Consider the following 23750-nt stretch of genomic DNA (forward strand, 5'->3'; position numbering starts at 1 on the left):
TCGCCGTATCTTCGAACCCAATAAATATATGTACCTGCACGAGAAAAATATATTGGATTTTTTTTTCAAATTTTTCCTCCAGGTTGGTCATCCTCAAAAACTCAAAAAACACTCGAAAATTTATTTTTTGTGTCGTGGCACCACCAAAAAAATTGATACTTCCAGTGATATGGTTTTGAAATTTTGCAGACATGCCTCTAAATACAGTAGATAATCAAACTACTTATTGAAACCCAAATTTTGAGTCCATGGGATGGGCACCCCCCCCCCCCCAATTTTGGGGCGAAAGAACATTGGCAATATGGGTATCGTAATCATATGAATTGAACCAGCTGAACAGGAATATGCAGTCAGATTTTCATTTGGACCCTCCTAAGGGCCACATTGGGGGAGGGGGGTTGCTCAAAAATTGAATTTTTTTGCGATAAATTCAATTTTTGGGCAACCCACCTCATCGAATATGAACTTTAGAAGAATTCGCCTGCAATTATAACTTCTCACCGGGGTTCTTGCATTAATTATGCCAAAATATTGAAAGATATCGTTCCAAATATTGAACAAGTGTCGCGAATGGATCAGCCAACGTGATGGAAAATATCGTTCCTTCGCCACTGATTTAAATCAGGTAAATTACAGTCGTCGTCGTCGTGGTTCCTTGTCCTTTACAGGACATTGGAAATCGCATTTTTGTGGTACCCTTACAGGGTGAGGCGAATGCCTATTGCCACTGCGATTATTCTGGGGAATCGACGTTGTTTCGAGCTTCCACTAATAGTTTCCCGTTGCTTTCTAGTGACATCTACACAAGCACCTTGGAGCTAGCCGGGTAGTTTAGAGACCCTGAGCTCCTCAGTGTTGACCTCTATAGACGCTCGAACCAGTTTCAGCTTTTTGAAGTAAAAATGAAGCAAATAAACTGAAGTGTAATTTATTTTCAAAACCGACAATGAAGTAAAAAATTCTGATACCTAGTTGGATCAAAAACTGAAAATGAAAATTTAAAAATGAATCATATTTGCTGAATTTCTCAACAACCCCCTTATGCCTCACCCCCATGAAAATTTTGAAAATTTTAGCGCCTAAAAATCATTTTACCCATAGAGCATTTCGTTAAACTGTTTGAAAATCATTTCTAAACCGATTTTATAGCTTTTTATGCAAATTTAGCCCAAAAAGATGAAATTTGCGAAATTTTACCCCCCTTTCAACCAGTCTGGCGGGGCTTTGGCAGCACTTTAGGGTCAGCAGACCTACATATTCGGACTCAGCGCGAAAAATGCTATAATTTGGCACCAATTTGAGCCATCAATTTTCTCGGCCAAAAGTTCAGAAAAATTGTGAACTATTGAGCTTTCGTTGAACTTTAAAGTAGCAGCTGAGGATTGGCAGACTGGGTGCTTTTAAAATAGTGGTATGTATACTAACTTTTGAGACCAGTCCCAGCTTTCAGTTATTTTGGGGCAATCGCAGTACATAGCTCTTGGATTACTCGTATATCGAGAATTGAAAATTCTGAAAAATTGTACGAAATGAAAATAAGAGCTGTAGAAAAATGAAAATGAAAAAATCTGAAAATTAAATTACTTACTGAGAATTCGACTGAAAATTCTAAACATAATAGCTTGAAAATTAAATGAAGAATTAAAATTGAAATCGAACGTTACTGAAAATGAATCCAAGAATCTGGAAAATAAAAATGTGATTTGTCATTAAAAAGTGTGTCTTTTATTGCCATAGCAGGAGCATACGATTGAATTTCTTCACCACAGGTTTTTTCATGATTTTCACCGAATAATATTTTTTTAAAAGTATAAATCGATGAAATTGGTCAATTCTAGGTTTTGAACATGATTTTCGAGGATTTCGTGCTGTCTCCGACAGTTTTGAACCGATTGATTTGAAACTTGGTGTAAAAGTCAAGAAATACTTGAGGGTTATGACCCTGAATTTTTTCGATTTTTTTTTACTGCTACAATGACCCTAAAATCCACAGAAGACTTCAAATCGATGTAGAGGACAGTTAAAAATCTGGTAGAAAGCCAATGAAATATTTTTATACTTTTTAGTTTTTTTTTTTTTATGGATGATACTTACAGTTGTCACCTTCAGCTTTGTCGTCACCTTTTAACACCATGATCGCTGTCACTGCGCTTATAAAAGCAGCAGCAGACTGGTGTCTGCGGCAGCATGGTACACATACACTCTTTTGGGATACTGGGACAAGTCTCAGATTTTTCGACCCTCTCAATACATTTCAAGTGGGTCGTTTGGGTGGTTTTTCAACTTTTTTCGAATTTTCACAAAGCCTAGAAAAAAATCATTGCCAAATAAATGACCTTATTAAGACGAGAAGGAAAAGTTTCCAATTTTTTGGTCAATCCCCCCTCCCCCCTCTCTCCAAATCACTGCCCGAGCTCGTTGTTTTAAAAATTTGAGAAATTTTCAATTGTTTTATTTTTTCCCAGTTTAGGTGGTCTCCTCTAGTTCTTGCATAATTTATGCTCGAGAAAAAGTGTTAATTTTTGCTATAATTCAGAAGTTCTCAAAATATTTGTTTATTCCTTTAAAATATCAAATATGATAAGTATTTTGTAATTATCTCTTTATATTTGTAAGATGGTTAAAATCAGAATTGAACGATTGATTCACATTATTGTACGTCATAGTGAGCATCAATAGACCACATACGCTGAAAAAAACTTGATTTTTTTCTACTCATGAACATTTCCAAATTTGAAAAATATTGAGCTCGAGCCGGAAGAGGTCAAACGTTGACCAAAAAATTTGAAATGTTTCCTATGCATCAATTGAGGTTATTTGGCCATGATTTTTTGCCAGGCTCCATTAAAATTTGTTGAAAGTTGAAAAACGACCCATCTTAGTCGAGTCTCATTGTCAGTCCAAGATGAGAAAAGAGATGGCAAAGAGCCCAATTTTTCAAAATTTTGAGGAAAAAAATTACTTACTTACTTGAAAAATAATCTCCATTAAAATCATGCTCTACGTCACTTGCCTTAAAGCCTTCGTTAATTTTATTCGGACATTGTTCTTTATTATGACCTAACGCAAAACATAGGAAACATCTTTTGATCGGAATGTGTTCTTTGATGTAACAAACGTTCCATCCAATTTTGATTTTAAGCGATGCCCTAATAGTCCGGCATATGACAATAGGAGTAATTGCACCCCCCCCCCCGCCGATCCTCCGGGACAACATTTTTCTTAAAGGGGACATCCTAAGAAACATTTTAATGCAAAGTTGGCAAAAAAAAGTTGGCCTTACTTACAAAATGGCGGCCATTTTGATTTTCAGGTCAGCCGAAATCGCAGATTTTGCGTTTTAACATAGGACTTGCACAAACTTTTCCAAACTTTACAAAGGTAGATCGAAAGATCATGCAAAAATTTATCACCTGTCCAAATTTCAAGTGCTAAAGTGCGTTTTTCGGTTTTTGGTGAATTTCTGAAAATCGAATTTAGGCCAAAAATGAGGGAAAAAATCAAAATTTTACCAAATTGACCAAGAAAGCTGAAATTTGGGATATACCCTATTTTCGACATGCCAAATCGATTGGAAACGGTTTCAATCCGTTTTGAGCAGTTCTGGAGCCTCCAGCAGATTTTTGAAACTCGAAATTCCCACAAAATTCCATCAAATTGGAGTTGTAAAGCTAAAATTCATTTTAAAAACTAATTTCAATACGCTACGAAGTACTGCAGGTGAATTTCAAGTCGTTTTGGAGGCTCCAGCGACTTTCTGAAAATTCCTGAAACCTCCATCAGATTTTTGAATCTTTTAAATTTTCACAAAATTTCATCAAATGGAGATGGAAAGCTGAAATTTACTCTACACTCCAATTTTAACACCCTCAGAAGACGACGTTAGGTGGGTTCAAGTAATTTTAGGGCCTCCAGCGATTTTTTTTGAAAATTACTGGAGCCTCTAGCAGATTTTTGGAACTTTAAATTTTCACAAAATTTCATGTAATGGAGATGGAAAGCTGAAATTTACTCCACACTCCAATTTTAACACCCTCTGAAGACGACTTCAGGTGGGTTCAAGTCATTTTAGGGCCTCCAGCGACTTTTTTGAAAATTACTGGAGCCTCCAGTAGGTTTTTGAATCATGAAATTTCTCCAACATTAATTTATCAAATGGAGTTGGCAAGCTGAAATTTACTTCGCAGACTACATGGTGGTTTCAAATGGTTTTGAAGCTTCCAGCAACTTTTAGGAAATTTCAATTTTCCAAAAAAACGTCATACAACCTTTCAAAAAGTTGCTGGAGGCTCCAAAAAGACTTGAAATTCACCAGCAGTCAACTTCGTAGCGTATTGAAATTAGTATGCAGAACGAATTTCGACTCTCCATCTTGGTTTGATAACATTTTGGGGAAATTTCAAGTTTCAAAAATCTACTGGAGGCTCCAGTAATTTTCAAAAAAGTCGTTGAAGGCTCTAAAATGACTTGAAATCCACCAGAAGTCGTTTTCAGAGGGTGTTAAAATTGGAGTGTAGAGTGCATGTCAGCTTTCCATATCTATTTGATGAAATTTTGTGAAAATTTAAAGTTTCAAAAATCTGCTGGAGGCTTCAGGAATTTTCAAAAAGTCGCTGGAGGCTCCAAAGGAACTTGAAATTCACCTGCAGTACTTCGTAGCGTATTGAAACTAGTTTTTAGAATGAATTTTAGCTTTACAACTCCAATTTGATGGAATTTTGTGGGAATTTCGAGTTTCAAAAATCTGCTGGAGGCTCCAGAACTGCTCAAAACGGGTTGAAACCGTTTCCAATCGATTTGGCATGTCGAAAATAGGGTAATATCCCAAATTTCAGCTTTCTTGGTCAATTTGGTAAAATTTTGATTTTTTCCCTCATTTTTGGACTAAATTCGATTTTCAAAAATTCACCAAGAATCGAAAAACGCATTTTAGCACTTGAAATTTGGACAGGTGATAAATTTTTGCATGATCTTTCGATCTACCTTTGTAAAGTTTGAAAAAGTTTGTGTAAGTCCTATGTTATAACGCAAAATCTGCGATTTCGGCTGACCTGTCAATCAAAATGGTCGCCATTTTGTAAGTAAGGCCAACTTTTTTTTGGCAACTTTGCATTAAAATGTTCCTTAGGATGTCCCCTTTAAGAAAAATGTTGTCCCGGAGGATCGGCGGGGGGGGGGGTGCAATTACTCCTATTGTCATATGCCGGACTATAAGGAATCTCCAGGCCTTCGGGTTTACTGAAATAATCGCTCTTTTACTGGTGGTGAAAAAGAGAATATACTCAAAAATTCGTTGAACTTTCTAACAGTTGGGAACCTGAAAGTTGACGTAGAGCTTGAAATAAAATCATTGAAAAACGTTCTCACAAAAAATGTATATTGATTTGCTTTTGGAGGTGTTTTCCAAAAAAAACATTGAGTAAATGATTTTCATCTACGATTAGATCGGTGCACCGATTGGCTCGATTAGGATGGAATTAACTGCACAGTTTGGCGGTTGATTTAAAGCGAAAATAACAGCATTCACTACTTGTTCAGTTTGTAAAAATGGTACCTCGGTGTACATTTCTTTTCGTATCTGTAAATGAAGTAATATTAATGATGAATTCTTTGATTCAAAAACAAAAAAAATTGCCTACTAATTGGAAATTTTTAATATAAATTTTAGCTATTACTTCTAAATTCGCGGATTTGTCTAGCAATTCTGAAACAGTATCTCCTGGCTGGATGCACGTTACTTTTATATTTTCCGATGTTACTTCTTGTCTCATCGCCTCTGATACACTTTCGCCGAAGAATTTTGTACCCGAATATACTGCCAAGCCAGCAAATGGCTGAAAAATAAAGAGTATCGAGTATAATGGTCTGAAAATCACTATCAATTTGGTATTTTAGTGGTTTGTTGAAATCTAAAGTACCTTTCGGCCTGCGTCGGAGGTAATATTAACCACGTGACCTGATCCGATCTCTTTCATATGAGGTAAAACTGCTGCTGTAACGTTCAGTAATCCGATACAATTCACGTTCACCATTTTCACCCAGATATCCAACTCGCAATTAATCATTTTACAATAATCCATTAATCCGGCGTTATTCACCAGTATATTGATCGGTCCTATGGTCGATTTAATTCGCGAAATGCACGAAAACACCTGTTAAAATGATTCAATTTGAATTACCCAACCGAATACCTATACTTACATGTTGACTTTCGAATTATACAATAGGTAGGTATGTGATTTCAACGAACCTGATTTTTATCAGTGATGTCCATTTTCATCGGTATCAGCGTTTTAATATTTTGACTTTTTAACTCAATTTCGAGTTCCTCGAGTCGATCTATTCGTCTTGCTGCAGCTACCGTTGTCACTCCAGATTGAGCCAACGTTTTAGCTATCAATCTACCTATACCCGAAGATGCTCCGGTAACCAAAGCTATTTTTCCTTCGAGATGAGGAAGTTTACTTATATTGACTGGCGAATTATTGGAGATTGATTTAGCTTCAGGAGCCGGAATGTATCGACCGTTGATTAAATTAGTGACGTATTTATCCAATGACGTTTCGTTAAATTGAGGGTATTCGATACCGATTTCTGACAAGAATTTATCTACGTTATCTTGTCTGTATGTTGACGCATTGCATAAGTAATCTTTGGTTCTGAAAGAAGTTGGAAGAGTTGTAATACCTACTGACGAATGATACGATTAAGTACGACTGATGGGTACTTGAAAAATTATCAAGCATACTTACTTTAATCGAGTATTGAGTAATTGAACGAGTGATCCGAGCTCTGCATGGTGTTTCGATGATTTTTCAACTGTTGCAATCCATTCATCGTAAGGGACTACGTTTATTTTGTAACCGGTTCGGTTCAGGAAAGTCCATATTTCTCTAAAGTAGGTTAAAAAAATATGAAAAAATTCTGGTACCAAATTATTTCATCACAATTGAGTTGAGACTTTTTTTCAAAGCATTCGTGGTAGGTACCTACTTCCTACTAGTTGATGAAATGTTTTAGAAATCGAATTATTAAATTACCTGCAATCCATTGTATTTGAATTGATGAAATGAAATACTTTTCCAAACTCATTAGTCACATTCGTGGTCAATTTCACGATCGATTCAGCGACAAAATCAACGGGTGATAATTCTACCTACAATAGGAGAAAAGTAACTTGATTTGGATTAAATGAAATCGTCAAACGAAACTATAGAATCTTTTGGTGTTCAAATCGAACCTTCCAATTAATATCAGGTGCAGTCTGGGATAATATTACTGCTTTTAGAATTAACAAAATGGAGTCGTTGTCGTTCCAAATAGGCATAGTTAGACTACCGGCTATATTACCACACCTAAAAATAATTTAATAAAACATATTACTTATAAGAAAGCCTCGAATTTTCAAAAAAAAAAAAAAAATCAAATTGAATTTAAAACGCGTTGAAGTGATGTAAAAACTGTCGAAAAAGCATTGAAATTGCTGAGAATGATCCAAACCATGTGCAATTTCAGAAAAATTGAGAATAATCCCAAAAACGCTCAAGAAAAACATCATTAAAATCACCGAAAATGGCCAAAAAAAGTTCAAATTTCAATAAAAGTTGGCCAAAGCCAAATCGTATTTTGTGAAAGAATGTTGAAAACCCTCAGAATCTAAATGGTGTAAAAATACTGAAAAAAAAAAAAAAAAAAAAAAAAACTCATCAATAGGACTGAAAAATGGTCCGAATTATCAACATGATCGATTCTCTCTCATCTAAATTACCAATAAGCATTGTTTACTGCTAAAATTGAAATTGTTGCTCTCTGAAAAAAATTGACAAAATCTCGCTCTGTAGCAAAATGTTTCTTTTTTTCAACTTGACTTTTCCCCCGAAATTTGAACATTCAAAAGTTGATCTTTTTTCCAAAAATTACCAAAACGTCCCGGTCCCCGCTTTTTACCACAAATTTGCGAAATTATTGACAAAAATAATTACTTACTGAAAAAAATTATTTTTTGCCAATGATTTCAAAACAGCCTTATTTTCTGCCTAAATTGAAAGAGTCTTTCTATTCCGCAAAATTTGTGGTTTTATAGCAAAATTGCCATCAGGGCTCACTTTTTTGCCCAAAATTGCCAGAAAATATCACTTTTTGCCAATAAATTCCCAAAAAAACCTGCTTCTGGCAAAAATTGTTGAAATCTTGCATTTTGAAAATTTTTTGTCAAAAATTCTCGATTTTTGTTGGCAAAATTGGAATCGTAACCGTAACGAACTATGTTCGGTAACTTTTAAGTTTTTATTTTTTATTAAAAATGAATTTCGGTCTCGCGATATATATATTGTTGGTTACGTATAAAATGGTTTTTTGTTCTTTTCGTAAAATCGCGTAAACTGTTGGCTGTTAAATTATCGTTGTTTTTTCGTTGTTTTCGTTAGTTACTAAGTTAGTTCGCGTTAATATTATTCTTGTCGTCGTAAAGTAAAGTCATCGAGCTTTTTGCTCAGTCTTATTTGTCTGGTTTATTGATCGTTAAGGTCAATGACCGTTAACAATAAATATTTATTTATTTTTTGTTGAAGTTTGTTTTCGTTTTGTCGAATGTTAGGCAAGTTTAATATTGTTGTAAGTCAGATTAATCGATTGAGTATCGATTTATCGTTCATGGTAGCGTGAGCGTAGTTGGTGAAACGCTCTGTAATTCGACGACGTTTTGGTATCCTGTGTGGATTTGCTCGTTCAAGTATCCGGCTTGTGTAGCTGTTGAATTTTTGGTTCGTGGTGTTCGACGAAGTAAATGTCGACAGTCCTGTCCTATTTGCGGTCAGGAAAATCGGTCAACGTAGACGACGACGACGAGTGTAAACGTAAATCCAGTACGACCTTTGCTGGTTTCCCTGTAAACGAAAATTCGAACGAAAGTAAAACAAAGTCGTCGAAGGGTAAAAGTACTTCGAAAAGTAACGTATCTGATTCCAGTGGCGACGCTAACGTAGCTGGTACGAGTAGTTCTGGTTCTGGTGAACAAGTTGGTCCAACCGATTCTGCTTCTCCTCCTCCTCCGTCTAATCCGTCATCCGGTCCTCCACCTCCTCCACCTCCTGGTCCATCCGACGATCCGAGCGACGTTAGTGATAGTAGCGACGACGACGACGAGTCCGACGAAGCAGCTGTAGAATCTGATTCGAGTAGTTCGTCTGGTAGTATGTTCGGTGCCGGTGATAGTCGCGTAATGGAGTCGATGGTCTTTCGCGGTACAGGCTTCGTGTCCTGGAAAAGAAAAATCAAAGTTATTTTGGCAGCCAAAGGACTTCAGACCGCAATTTTAGAAGTAAATTCGTTATCGTCGCGTAAAAAAGCGAAAGCTTTAGAAATTTTAATTAGGCACGTAGCTGAGAACGTTTTCCGACTGGTCAAGGAGACAGAGGATCCGTACGTATTCTGGACGGAGCTCAACTCCTTGTACCAGGCGGAAAACCAAGCAGCAATTATCGACTGTCGAACTCGTATTTCGAAGATTGTCATCGATATGTACAAAGGTCCGAAAGAGTTCTTGGAGGCATTTTATACGTTAATCAACGATATGGAGAGTTTGGACGTGAAGTTGACTCCATCGGAGATCTATACGTATCTGATCAATGCGTTAGGCAATTCGCCGAAGTATGAATCAGTGCGTATGACTGCTCGAGGACTGGTTCACGTCACAGCTGGAGACCCAAATCCAAAGTTAATTTCATCGTTGCTTTTGAGTTTGGAAGATGCCTCGAAGAACTCCTCGACTTCGAAGAGTTCGACAAGTACCGGTTCAGCAATGGCCGCATCCGATCAATCCGGTAATAAAAATAATAATAGTCGTAATCGTAATCGTAATAAGTCGCGTAATCGTAGTTCGAACTCGTCCGGTAATTCGTCAAACGGTAACGGTGATCGTAGTAGTAATAATGGCTTCGTACAAGCCAAAGATCGTACCTGCTATAAGTGTCATAAACGGGGCCACATGGCCAAATCTTGTCGATCCGCCGGAGGGAATTATAGAAACGATACCAACCCTCGGGGAAGTATCGTTTGCTATCGATGCAATCTAACCGGGCATATAGGTCGTAATTGTCCGCAGAACAGTGATTCGTCGCGTAATAATGGTGGTAACGGTTCGTCGAGTGGTACGTCGGGTACGTCTGGTACTGCAGGTTCGTCCGGTTCGTCAGGTCCTCGTCCGTCTATCGCGTTAGGTCTTTTTCCGTCGATGTCTGGAAAAAAAGAAAATTTCTCGTTAGATGAAGGTCGTAGTCGTAATATCGTAGATGAATTCGTTAAAAATAGTGTCGGTCGTAGTAGTTTCGGTGACAGTGTTGCGATTTCTAATTTCGGAAATTCGCGTAACGTAAATATCGGGTCGAACTATTTTTTAGGTGACTCGACCGCTTTGAATCTCGGTGAAGAAAATGCATACGTCGAGACAAACGACGACGACGGCGTTGATTTTATCACGTTTGTCGTCGATAGTGGCGCGACGTCGCATTTTCTGAAACATCGTGGAGTCTTGCATGATGAGAGGAAAATAAACGAAAGTTTACAATCCGCTCATTGTGAAGTCTCTTTGATCAAAGAAGGAGTAGGTCGATTGAGAGTTCTAGCCGATGACGGAAACGTCTATTGGTTGAACGAGGTATACTACGTACCTAGTCTTTCTTTTAGTCTTCTGTCCGTGTCGAAAATCGTAGCGAACGGTTATCGTTTCTTCTTCGATGAAGATCCTCGTTTGGTCGACCCTGCGGGAAATATAGTTTCTAGATTAGTACTTAACGATAATGGATTGTATACGATTCAATTTATGATCAATATACCTCCTCTTTTGTATTCTTGTTCAAATTATTCATCTGCGTTGGTCTCTAGTGAAGATAGCGACTCTACAAATGTAGGTAATGACTCGACGACGATAGGTAACGATTCTGGTATTGGAAATTCGAACGTTTCAAGTGTAGGTATAGGAAATACCAGTACGAGCAGTTACAGTGATGTAAATCTGAAAAATAAAAAGAAAGTAAATAGGTTAAAAGGTGAAGGTGACATCTGGCATCGTAGGTTGGCTCATACGAGCAAGACGGTTCTAGATAAGATCCCTGAGTTACGTGGATGTGATTGCCCACCTTTCAATCAGTGTCAAATTTGCTGTAAAGCAAAACAAAAGAAACATACCTACGATTCAAGTAGGTATAGGTATCCAAATCCGCTCGATCTCGTTCATATTGACGTAATGGGTCCTATTACAGAAGGACTAGAAGGCGAGCGATATTTGATTGGCTTCGTAGATGACTGTACGAGATGGGGAGTAACGTTCGGAATGAGAAGTAAAGCCGAAGTAGGTACCTACCTGAAAAAATATGTAAATATTAGTGAAACTTTATGGAGTACGAAGGTAAAGCGTATTAGGTGCGACAACGCTAGTGAGTTTATCGGAGGTACCTTCAAAGAGTTTGTCGATGAGAAAGGCATATCGATGCAGAACAGTGAGCCTTATGAAAAGCAGCATAATGGCACCATTGAACGTTTCTTTCGAACCATCCAAGAGAAGATGCGAGCTCTGCTGTACGAAGGCGGTTTAACGAATAAATTCTGGCTTTACGCTGCATACACGGCGAACTACGTGTACAATCGTTTACCGCATTCTGCCTTGAACGATCTGTCACCGTACGAGCTGTGGAATCGCCGAAAGCCGGATTTATCGAGAGTGAGATTGTTTGGAAGCGTTGCACGAGTTCTAGTACCGCCTGAAAAGAGAAAGAAAACTGATGAGAAGTCGATTGATATGGTTTTACTCGGTTTTACAGAGACAGGTTATGTATTGTACGATGTTTTACGAAATAAATTTACGAATTCGAGTTGCGTAGAAGTAGACGAAACGCGTAAGATACACGATGTTATTAACGATCATTTGTTAAAAACATCGGTATCAGTGAGTGTAAGCGATGTGAATATCGTACCTACGGTTACACCAGTAAGTAACGTTGATTCAGCTCCTGGTTGCTCCAATTGGATAAACCCAGATGAGCTGACTGAAGCCGAACGTAGCGGTGATAATTTAGTAGATCGTAGTTTAATCGATACATCATCTTCGGATGAACGTAGCGACGATTTTGCTTGCTTTGCACTCGCTGGGGTCGATGACCTTACGTATGAAGAAGCGTTAAACGGTCCTGAGTCGAAATTTTGGCGTGTAGCGATAGATGAAGAGTTAAAGGCGATGGAGATCAAAGACGTTTGGTATTCAGCATCTGAAAAAAGCGTAAATAAAGAGAATTACTCGAAAGTAGACAGTAAGTGGGTTCTAAAGAAAAAAATCAACTCGAATGGTGGGGTGAAATTTAAGGCTAGATTGGTGTTGCGTGGTTTCAAAGACAACCATTTTTATGAGTTGGATGAAATATACGCTCCAACACCTAATCAACCGATAATACGCTCGATGCTCAATCTAGCTATGGTCAACAAGTGGCAGTTGAGACAGCTAGATGTGAGTACTGCATTTCTCAATGGAGATATAAACCGAGGTATTATGTTCAACCCACCGAAAGGGACTAATGAAGAAAAAGGTGTCGTATATATTCTCAAACGTTCGTTATATGGGTTAAAAACGAGTCCCAAGTCGTGGAACGCAAAATTGAATGAGTATTTACTTTCGCTCGGTTTCGTAAGGAGCAAAGTTGATCCGTGTGTCTACTTCGATGCCGAAAATCCTCTACGTTGCGTGTTTGTCGTTTATGTAGACGATTTTCTAATTACAGGTTGCGATGATCGTCTAATTGAGTGGTTGGTCAAGCGATTGAATGAGCGTTTTGGAATCAGAGACCTGGAACAATGCAAGAAGTTCATTGGAATGGAAATTAATCGTAGTAAAGAAAAGTTAGAAATACATCAAAATTCATATATCGAGCAGTTAGTTAATGATTACGGTTTATCTAATTCGAATAGTATCTCAACTCCAATCGAACCGGGCTTGAAGATTACCAATCTCAAGCTCGATAAAAGTTATGAAACCAAAGTGCGTGGTCTCTTAGGAAGTTTAAGTTACATAGCAAGGGGAACACATCCCGATATCGCTTTTGCTGTAAACTTTCTAAGCAGATACCAGCACTTGGCAAACAAGGAGCTATTCGAATATAGTAAGCGTATTCTCAGGTATTTACGTAGTACGTTGAACGTGAAACTTACCTACGTAATACCTGAAGTCGTTGATAAATACTCTGTTAGAGTATACGTAGATTCGGACTTCGCTGGTGATTGTTTAGACAGAAAATCAACGTCTGGAATTTTTGTGTTACATTATGGTAATGTAATTGACTGGGTAGTCAAGAAACAAAATTGTGTTAGTCTTTCGTCGTGTGAAGCGGAGTACGTTGCTTTAAGTTCATCTGGTAAGGAAGTTTTGGCTTGGCGAAATTTATTTCTTGAATTGGAAGTTCGTATAGATACCGTACCGGTGTACTGCGATTCGAACGCAGCGATTGCTGTAGCGAACACGGTCGAATCCAAACGTACCAGACATATAGATGTCTGTTATCATCATATACGCGATTTAGTCACAAAACAGATCATTTACTTGCAAAAGATATCTTCGGCGGATCAACTTGCCGATATTTTAACCAAAGCCACGACACGTACCGTTTTCGATAGACTCTGTGAGTCATTGTTTAATGCTTAAATTAAGTTTTCGAGTTGTTTTTTATGTAATTTAAGTATAATTTAACTGAAATTTTGCTGTAAAAATATTTTGTTTCAAAGTGTTTACTAACACCGGTATTGATAAGAAGCAACAAGTTTTACGTTTATTTAAGTGGTACGCGTGTTAGGGAAAATATTTTTATGGTGGGGTGTTGGCAAAATTGGAATCGTAACCGTAACGAACTATGTTCGGTAACTTTTAAGTTTTTATTTTTTATTAAAAATGAATTTCGGTTTCGCGATATATATATTGTTGGTTACGTATAAAATGGTTTTTTGTTCTTTTCGTAAAATCGCGTAAACTGTTGGCTGTTAAATTATCGTTGTTTTTTCGTTGTTTTCGTTAGTTACTAAGTTAGTTCGCGTTAATATTATTCTTGTCGTCGTAAAGTAAAGTCATCGAGCTTTTTGCTCAGTCTTATTTGTCTGGTTTATTGATCGTTAAGGTCAATGACCGTTAACAATAAATATTTATTTATTTTTTGTTGAAGTTTGTTTTCGTTTTGTCGAATGTTAGGCAAGTTTAATATTGTTGTAAGTCAGATTAATCGATTGAGTATCGATTTATCGTTCAATTTTTAGCTAAAAGTTACAAAAAGTCTGGATTTTAGCCAAAAATTTCTAAAAATTGAACTTTTTTGCGAAATAATTCCAAAAAATTGCTTTGATGTCAAATGTTGTTTTTTTTCCAGAAATTCTAAAATGCTTAGGTTTTTGCTTTTTTCGCCGAAAATTGCTACGAAGCGATGCCTTGTGGCAAAATTATTGTCAAAGTCTCGGTTTTTGCCAAAAATTGTTTTTTTTTTTTTGAAAAATAATTCCAAATGTTTCACTTTTTTTGTCTCAATGTCAAATGAGTCGATTTTTGCCAGAAATTGTAAAATTCTTACTTCATTAAACAAAATTGCCGAAAAATCTCGTGTTTTTTTTTTAAATCAAAAACTTTAAAAATCAACTTTTTTGGCAACAATTTTGCCAAAAGAAGTATCATTTTAGCACTACTTGCCAAAAAATCTTGCTTTTTGCAAAAATTATACACATTTCTATCGAGTTCATTTTTTAGCTTTTAATATTAAAAACAAAAAGTTTTGCCATTTCTGGTCATTTTTTTCTGTATCAGAATCACTTTTTTGATTATGAAGTTACCTAATATATTTTTTTTTTGAAAACAATGAATACAAACCCTATAAAGTTCTAAAAAACTGTTTTGTCGAGATTTCCTGCAAGTTTGCAGAAAAACTTCCAGCTACCTCATCACTTTATTGTTCCCAAAGCACTGTTGTATCAAACAAACCGAAGAATTTCGCTTTTCGGGAAAATGTCGAAACTTGTCTGTTTGGTATTAAAATTTCTAACAAGTTCTTTTTTTTTTGTGCGAAACTGGTTTTTTTTGAGTCAAAATAGTAGAAAAGCTCTACTTTCTGCAAAAAAAAGACGCTCTGGTAATTTTGGTGGAAAAGCAAGATTTTTGGTCAATTTTGACAAAAATTCGAGTAGAACCTTTTTATCCTCTTTACCAGGATTGCAGGAAATCGTGTTTTTTGGCTAGAATCAAAAACTTTCACGAAGGCTGGAATTTTTGTTTCAAAAAATTAACCTGTTTCGTCAAAATTTCAAAATTAAATCAGTTTTTTAATCGAAATCACCAAACCAAAGTTGTGATAAATCCTACTTTTTTTGCGAATAAAAGTAATCATTTGTTGTCAAAATTTACCAACAAACCGAGTTTTCATCTAAACTCCTGAAAAGTCATGTTTTTTTCCAAGATTATCAAAAAAATCCTTTTAGTTGAATTAAAAAAAAAAATATTGTACTTACTTTTGTTGACAAAAATCAGTGTTTTTTTTTAATTGGATGAATAAGTCAAGTTTTTTTTTCAAAATCACCAAAAAATCTCACATTTTTGCCAAAATACATATGGAAAAATCTTGCTTTTTTTGTACAAATACACGATTTCAAAGCAGTCGTACCTACTTACTTACCTGGTAATAATAACCGGTAAACCGTTTTTCGCTGCTGAAAGAACAATTTGCTCGGATAACCACTTTGTTTGTCCATAGCCGTAATTTAATTGATCTGCATAATTCAACATGTTACTGTTTTCGGAGCAGTCTGTCAAATTTTCTGGGAAAACATCATTGGTGCTGAAACAAAAAAATAAATAACGATTTAACGTAGATAAGTATACTAGGGTGATCCTTATTTTTGAAGTTGGGATTTTCCTCCCTCCAAATCTCCGGAGTGGTGACCTCTGGGGAGAAAATAATTTCTTATTTTTCATTTTTTCCATTTTCAAAAAACTTGGGCTGCGGTGAGCTCCTCAATTTTAAAAAATTATAATTATAAGTAAAATACAAATTTATTGTAAAATTTTAAAATTTTGAAATATAAAATCCTGCTATCTAAAAAAGTCTCTTTTGAGTAAAATAAACTCTCAAATTTTAGCCCTCTCCGTTGAAAACCAAGCTGATCTTCTAAAATAGCTGAAATTCAATGTGAAATACGAATTTCAGCTATTCTAGGGGACCGACTTGGTTTTTTAAGGATTGGGTTAATATTCTCATAAAAGTTCATTTTACTCAAAAAAAGACTTTTTAAAAGTGTTAGAATTTAAAATTTTAAAATTTTGAACATTTTGCTTTGAAATTGATTTTTAAAAATTTTTTTAAATTGAGAGGCCCTCCGCAGCCAGGGTTTTTCTAAAATGGAAAAAATAAAAAATAGGGAATTATTTTCTCACCAGAGGTCGCCACTATGAGGACTGAGAGCAGAAGAAATCGCGATTTATTTTTCGGTCATGTATTCAAGGACCACCCTGGTAGGTACTTTGATCGCGAAAATAAGTCTTAAACCCACGATTGAATTCAATTGCAGAGATATTTACCTGATATAATGTAACGGTTTTAATCTGTCTTCCGTGCAAAAAGATACCACAGTTTGGGTTCCTTGTACGTTTGAGGAGTATAAAGCACTGAATGGAAGGATTAGATTGACTTTTGCAGCACAATGAATTACTGCGTCGATATTTTGAGAAAGTGACATGTAATCTATGTCGTCCAATCCAAATTTATTGAGTGAAACATCGCCTTTGAAAAAGAAACTGATAAGTTTCTCGTCTGTCCCTCGTGAGGTGAAGTTATGCTCAATTTTTTTCAATTATTAATTAGACCTACCTGTAATGAGAACTAAACGTGTTTGAAGATATTCTTTTGAGATTTTTTTGCTTTCTAATACGTTTTCGAGACGTTGTTGAGATGTTTGTTCAGTCGAAGATCTTATTAGGCAATAAACTATAGCCTGAAAAAGTCAAGATTTTTTTTTCAGATGATACAAAATGAATACTTACCTACAGGTTTTTATGAAATAATATTTAGGTACACGCACTTGGGTATTTTGTAACAGATATTTTAAAACAAAAGATCCTAAATATCCAGCTGCCCCAGTTAGTAAAATATTTCCTCGTTGAAATTTATCTCTGGTTAAATTCACCGATTTCCAAAATAAACGTAGCTTTAGATTTGATCTAGAGAGAACGACATTATCTATAAGTAGGTAATTACAAGTAGGTACCTATAATACATAAGTACGAGTATAAGAGCCATTCGCTGATAAAATATAGCACATGTAGTTAGTCTGATTGCGGTACTTGAACTTACATTTGTGTAATCGTCAAATTACTCATTTCTTCGATCAAATTAATCTTACTGTTTTGACTGCTTTCACCTGTGGTAATTTTTGTGAGTAAAGATTCGATGGTAGGGTTCGTGTATAAATCCAACGTTGATAAATTCGTTTGAAATGTGTCGTTTATTCGTCCAACGACGACAGCTGCTAATAAAGAATGGCTGAAAATAATCACATGCGTATTGTTTGATAGGGAATCGATCTAAAAATGATGCTTATACTTCTGTAATTAGTTCAACTTACCCTCCAAGATCGAAAAAATTATCAGTATCATCCAATGTACAAATTTTCAATACTTCACACCAAATTTTGGCTATTGATTTTGCTATCGAATTGGCAAAATTTTCCACTTTTATGTTTCCTGCATCGAATCCTCGAATTGGTGGTAATTCTTTTTTATTGATTTTGCCCGAACTATCCAAAATGGGAATTCTATGGAGAAATATTTTTTTTTGTTTAAGTCAATGTCCAGTTAACTATTATAGCTGTAGATAGACGTTATGTGAAAAAAATCTCACTTGCTCAGGAATACGAATTGAGATGGGATCATGTAGAATGGTAATTGCCCTTTCAACTTAGAACGTAAATAATCCACATTTTTAGAATATCCTTCGTTTAGCACGATATACGCTGCCACAAATTTATCACTACCTTCTTCGCCGAATACCGTAGCACAAGCCATGTTCACCTCAGGGATACTCAATAAGGCATTTTCAACTGCCTATGGATGAAAAAAATCAATAGGTAAGCAATACCTAAGGGTTTGCTCAAGCAAAACAACATTGAAAATTGAAATCTCCAAAAATTTCCAAAAATTACTTACGAAAAATGCATAAAAAAGCGTTGAAAACCCTTCAAAATGATATGAAAACACTTTCAATAGCAACAGGTTTTACTAAAAGTTATCAAAAAAATAGAAGAAATTTTGGTGAAAAAAATTGTCCAAAAGTGTTTTTTTTTTTACCAAAATTGCAAAAGAAACCTTTTTGGCCGAATTTTCAAAAAACGTTGTTTCCTTGTTTTTGTCAAATATACATGCCTATTTTACTTTTTTTTGCCATAATTGCAAAAAATCCTACTTTTCTGTTGCAAAAATTTGTTGTCAAAATTGCAAAAAAATCCGCTATTTTTTTTTAAGTTCTCTAAAAGTCTTGCTTTTCTAAAATTGCTTACCTACTACCTAACGGAAAACTGTTCTTCGGTCACAATTTCGTTTTCGATTTTTTGTGGCCAAAAATTTATCTTTTGTGTAAAACTTGCAACAAATTTCCAGCTAGTCTTGTTTTTTTGCTTAATTGCTGAAAAACTTCCTTTGATCAAGATTTTTAGGCAGCTTCGACGTTTTGTTGCAGAAATCTGTTTCTTTTTGGTCAAATTGGCGAAGAGGAAAAAAATCATAAAAAGTGGTCGATTTTGGGCGACTTCACCCTTACTTTATTTTTCAAATTTGTGAAAAATCCTAGTTTTTTGTAAACACTATGAAAAAGGCCCCAATTTTTTGTCAAAATTCCTAGAAAAAATCTTCTTTCAAAATTGTCAAAAAGTCATATTTTTTTGCCAAAATCGCAAAAAACCTCCTTTTTGTCTAAAATTGAAATTTCTACGAAGTTCGCATTTTTTTTTTGCAAAAAATTTGCATATTTCGTCAGAATAGCTGAAATGAAACTAGTTTTTTTTTTCAAAATCACCAAAAAATCCTACCTTTTTTCACCAAAGTTATAAAAAATCATCTTTTTTGTATGTAATACTGTTGAACCATTTTTCAAAACAAAATTGCCAAAAAATCTTACCTTTTTACCTGTGGCAACTCCTACTTTTCTATTAATTATCTAGAAAGGACACACTTTTTGTCAAAATTGCAGAAAATCCTTTTTTCCCCGGAAAGTCTTGATTTTTTTTGCAAAAAATTTGGGTCTTTTTTCACAATTTTTGAAAAAAATGTTCAAATTTTATTGCAAATTTGAATGAAAAAAGCAAGACTTATTGCCATATTAAGTAATAAAACTTGATTTATGTTTGTAATTTTAACAAATAAAAATGTTTTGCCGAAAAAAACAAGATTTTCTGGAAATTTTGACTAAAAAAAAGAGGACTAGAAGCAATTTTGGCAAAAATTATGACTTTCTATCAATTTAGATGAGAAAAATTGGCTTTTTGAATTATTTTGACAAAAAGTGTGTCTTTTTTCACTTTTTCGTGAACTTTTGTCAATTTCTAGCCAATTAGCGAGCAGTGTTTATGAACAGATTTTTGGCTTTCTCATAATTTTGCGGTGCGACCAGTTCGTAGTAGAGTATTCTCTCTATGATTGGTTCGTTTTCAACTTCGTTGGATATCAATTTTTTTTTCAACCACCCATTTTTCTTGGAACTGAGGGGGTTCGGGAAATTGTTTGTCTCAACATAAATTGAAGAGGATGAAATTTCCTATTGATTGGTACAATTTCTTTTCAATTTCGTACACAAATAGCGATTTATTTTCAAGTTTAAGTCAAACATACAAAAAAATCTGTCCATAAAAAGAGTGTGGAAATCGCCATTTCTGTGCAAAATTGAAAAAAAATTAGACTAATCGATAGGAAATGTTATCCTCTTCAAATTAGATATGTTCCGACAAAAATTTTCCCATAACCCTTCAATTCCAAGAAAAATTTGCAATTTCAAATTTATATCATTTTTTTAAAACAAATTCTGAGACAGTCGATATTTTGACAATATCGATACCTAATATCGCATCACTGCATGAAGTATGAAAAAAAAAAAAAAAAACAAAACAAACGCAAAAACTATCTTTGCAATCAGCGGTTTGCTGATCACTTGCTTTACTATCTTTCAACTCTAATTAATTGGTCTTTCTAAAGCGTTTCACCTTTTTTTTTTTTTTTTTTTTTTTTTAAATCCGTCACCGTTTGTTAATGCTTATATGTTCGATAAGTAGGTACCTTTAATTCGACAGTGTATCCTCGAATTTTCACCATCGAGTCGCATCGTCCAGTAACCTCTAAACTTCCATCACTGAGCAAATATCCCCAATCACCAGTTCTGTATAAACGTGCACCGTAAGCATTTATCAAATGGGCTGGAGTTTTGATAAATCTTTGTTCATTTAATTCTGGCCTGTTTAAATAACCTATGGCCAAAGTCGGTCCTCCTACGTATACCTGTCAATATTATAACGTAAATTAGGTATTGTCAGTAAAAGTATTTAAAATTGGACTACCTAGTCTAAATGATTTTTTTTATTACTTCGCCAGCATCTCCTATTGATTTGACGTTATGATCGTCATCCATCACTACGACATGAACACCTTTAAATATTTTCCCCACGGGGCAATATGTTCGTCCTTCTAGCCCATATCCTTCTGTTAAATCTACAATTTTTTTTTCATTATTACACTTTATATCGGCGGTCGTAAAATATTTTAATTTTGTAATTTACCAGAACAGGAAACATCGTGACATTCGGAAATACTGTACAAATTTAGAATTTTCACCCATGGAAAAGCTGCTGCAATACGATTTCGTAACGTTGTTGTTACCACTTCGCCACATAACCAGATTTGTCTAGAATTTTAGAATCTTGTACATAAAATATGCAGATAAAAATCCAATCCACTGATGAATTAAAAATACCTACTTCATTGTTTTGAAACTTTCATTGAGAGAAGCCCCTCCTTGTGTGTCCAATACTGCTTGAAGTAATGAAGGCGTGAACAGCATTCTAGTGATTTCATGTTCTTTCAAAAAATTCACAAGTTTTGGAGGATCGTAAATAACGTTATCCGGAATTATGAACATTGGAATACCTAATCAGTAATTGATTTTTTCGCTCGGTTAAATCATTCGTAAAATTATTATCTACACAATGTGTTTGTACCTTTTAAAAGTGGTCTCAACATTTCCCATACGAAAAAAATATTACATGCTTCTCGATCATCTTCATCATAAGGGAATGCCAAATGACGCCATGTGTAAGAAAATACTGCTCCTCGATGAGGGCATTGTATACCTTTGAGAGAAAAAATTAGGGTGGGGGGGGGGTTGAATAAACGATAAGAATTTTATTTCGTAAAAAAAGAAGAGCGTTTGAATATTTGATTCATACCTTTGGGTTTTCCTGTAGTACCAGATGAGTAAACAGTGTATGCCATATCGTCTAATTGAACTTTTTCTACGATTGGCTTCTCCTTCGATTGGTTAACCTCTTTTTGGTAAATTTCTGCCCAGTTGTTATCCAAAAATAAGGTTGTGATGTCAGTGTTGAGTAAATGACCGTAAGAACTCTTGCTACAGATTGCTACTGGTTTGGCATCTTCTAATACTGATTGTATTAATGGTTTAGGATAGGACATCTCTATTGGCAGGTAGGCTCCTCCTATAATCATTTCAAATTTGAACACTTTATTTACGAGGAATATATTTTTTTTCTTCATCTGTGATGCTGTGTTTGTTTGAATCTTGATCATTCCTCAAGTCTCCTCATCAGTGATTCCGAGTAGTGAACTAGTATATGTTACCTGTTTACCTGCTTTCAAAATAGCTATGTAACTGACGGTGTATTCGATGCATCTTTCCATAAAAATCCCAACAACAGTGTTTCGTCTGACTCCACATAATCGTAATTTATCTGCCAATATATCAGTCACTGAATTTAATTCCGAAAACGTAATCTAAATGAGAAAAAATCAAAAAATAATCGTTCATAATTTTCAAAAAAAAAAAAAATAATAATAACATCAGTACCTATACATACTTTTTTATGATCAGCTGTTACTAGAGCTATTTTATCTGGTGTTTTTTTCGCTTGTTGAATGAATAATTCGTGCAAACAGCCGAACTTATCGTAATCTGATATATCAACATTCGCTATCATTTTTGAAAATTAATTTTCGAAAAAATGTTCAAGAAATTAAGAATAACAGAACAACTGCAACGAGTAATGGCGCGAATACTGCTACTCGCGACATCGAACCATTTTAGATTGTATAATTTTTTATCATTTCGATAAGCTTATCGTACTTATGAGGTGATGAGGGTAAAATTTCACTCTTCACCGGATTAGCGAATTACCAAGAAAGCAATTTACCGTACACTCTTACTAATGAAGTGTGAGCTGTCTACAAATTATATGTGTAGATAAGGGAATTAAAATTGATAATATTTAAATTCTGGTATTATTCTTAGTTTATTTTCGTGTCGTGGTTGACTTGTAGTTCATGTCTTGACTTGGACCTGTGCCTTCAAAATCCAAGACTATACTCTTAAGTTCTGCTGGTCAGTTGAAAATTTGCAAATTGTTTTTTTTGAAGGGGGTGATTCGTGTTTTGAAAATTTTATTTTTGCCAAATGTTTCACATTAATTAAATCAAAACATCGAAAGATATAATTTTTGAAACTGGGGATATAATATTTCGAAATACAATGGTACCATTTTTTTTGTCATTAGGTACCTATTGCCAATTGAGAAAAAATTTAAAAAATTGGTGTTATTTATCTCGTTTTTTTAAAATTAACAATACTTAATGACCAAAAAATGGGTACCACTGAATTTGAAAATTACATCTTTCGACGTTTTGGCTCAATTAGTGTGAAATATCCGAGAAATAAACATTTTGAAGACACAACTTCACTTAGACATGGACAATTTGCAAATTTTCAACCGCTCAGTAGAACCCTAAAGGTAGTCTTGATTTCTGATTGAAGTGGTCCAGGTCGTCGCAGAACCTCGAATACTATTTTCTGTAACTGAGCAATTTCTCTCCATAACAGGTTGGTATGAATTACAGCGAAAAATTCGAAAAAATAACGATTTTTTTAAGGTTGTTTCCCATGTGAGAGCTCGACTGACGATAGTTTTAATGAAGTAATAGACATACAAGGAAAAGTCTAAGACAAACAAGAGGTAATGAGACGCAAATTGGAAACACTAAAGAATTTGTTATACAGGCCACAGGGTGTTCTGGAGATCATCTGCCAAAATTCAATTCTACATAGTACTCGAAGAGACGATCAAAAAAGATATTATGACAGATTGTCTATCTTCAAACTTGAAGAGGCAAACTTGAGTCAAAACTTCCAAAAGGCAATTTATTATACGAACTCGTTTTGTTCATGAATTATTGAAGTCATTTAGATGATCCAAACATTTTCTCATTTCTGACGAATTTTTCAAAAATGGTGCAACGTCTTCAATTTACAGGTAGATATAGTAAGAAAATGTTTGCATTAAATGACTTCAATAACCCATCGTGGTAGGTACAAAAGAGGTTCACCGCATAAATCACAATTTTCAATATTTTTTGTTTTCTTCCCTTCACTTTTTCACTTCTGTATCATCTCCTACAAGTTCTTAAATTAATCCTT

At 35.1% G+C, this 23750-nt stretch overlaps 1 protein-coding gene across 1 annotated transcript; it reads right to left on the bottom strand.

The window, feature by feature from the left end:
- Nucleotides 1-5360: 5360 nt before the first annotated feature.
- On the bottom strand, nucleotides 5361-22353 carry LOC135834874 (uncharacterized). The gene is made up of 22 exons (XM_065348851.1): nucleotides 22141-22353; nucleotides 21913-22057; nucleotides 21493-21762; nucleotides 21265-21396; nucleotides 21025-21193; nucleotides 20827-20951; nucleotides 20634-20758; nucleotides 20330-20548; nucleotides 17907-18109; nucleotides 17632-17820; nucleotides 17361-17549; nucleotides 17089-17227; nucleotides 16878-17001; nucleotides 16589-16790; nucleotides 15687-15848; nucleotides 7241-7355; nucleotides 7041-7156; nucleotides 6753-6893; nucleotides 6251-6659; nucleotides 5919-6152; nucleotides 5676-5834; nucleotides 5361-5578 (listed from the first exon to the last, which is right to left on the bottom strand). Exons 1-22 carry the CDS (start codon nucleotides 22258-22260, stop codon nucleotides 5441-5443), a joined length of 3825 nt encoding a protein of 1274 aa, XP_065204923.1. The 5' UTR covers nucleotides 22261-22353; the 3' UTR covers nucleotides 5361-5440.
- Between the last annotated feature and the right edge of the window lie 1397 nt (nucleotides 22354-23750).

This window comes from Planococcus citri, chromosome 2 (genome assembly GCF_950023065.1).
Source record: "Planococcus citri chromosome 2, ihPlaCitr1.1, whole genome shotgun sequence".
Taxonomy (NCBI): Eukaryota; Metazoa; Arthropoda; class Insecta; order Hemiptera; family Pseudococcidae; genus Planococcus; species Planococcus citri.

What these genes read in the sequence shown, in the direction of transcription:
- LOC135834874 (XM_065348851.1), bottom strand. Translation starts at nt 22,260, where the DNA reads ATGATAGCGAATGTTGATATATCAGATTACGATAAGTTCGGCTGTTTG. An exon ending in CATAGCTATTTTGAAAGCAG is followed by an intron (nt 21,763 to 21,912) that starts GTAAACAGGTAA and finishes AAATGATTATAG; the next exon opens with GAGGAGCCTACCTGCCAATA. An exon ending in TTACCGGTTATTATTACCAG is followed by an intron (nt 7,356 to 15,686) that starts GTAAGTAAGTAG and finishes AATTATTTTTAG; the next exon opens with GTGTGGTAATATAGCCGGTA.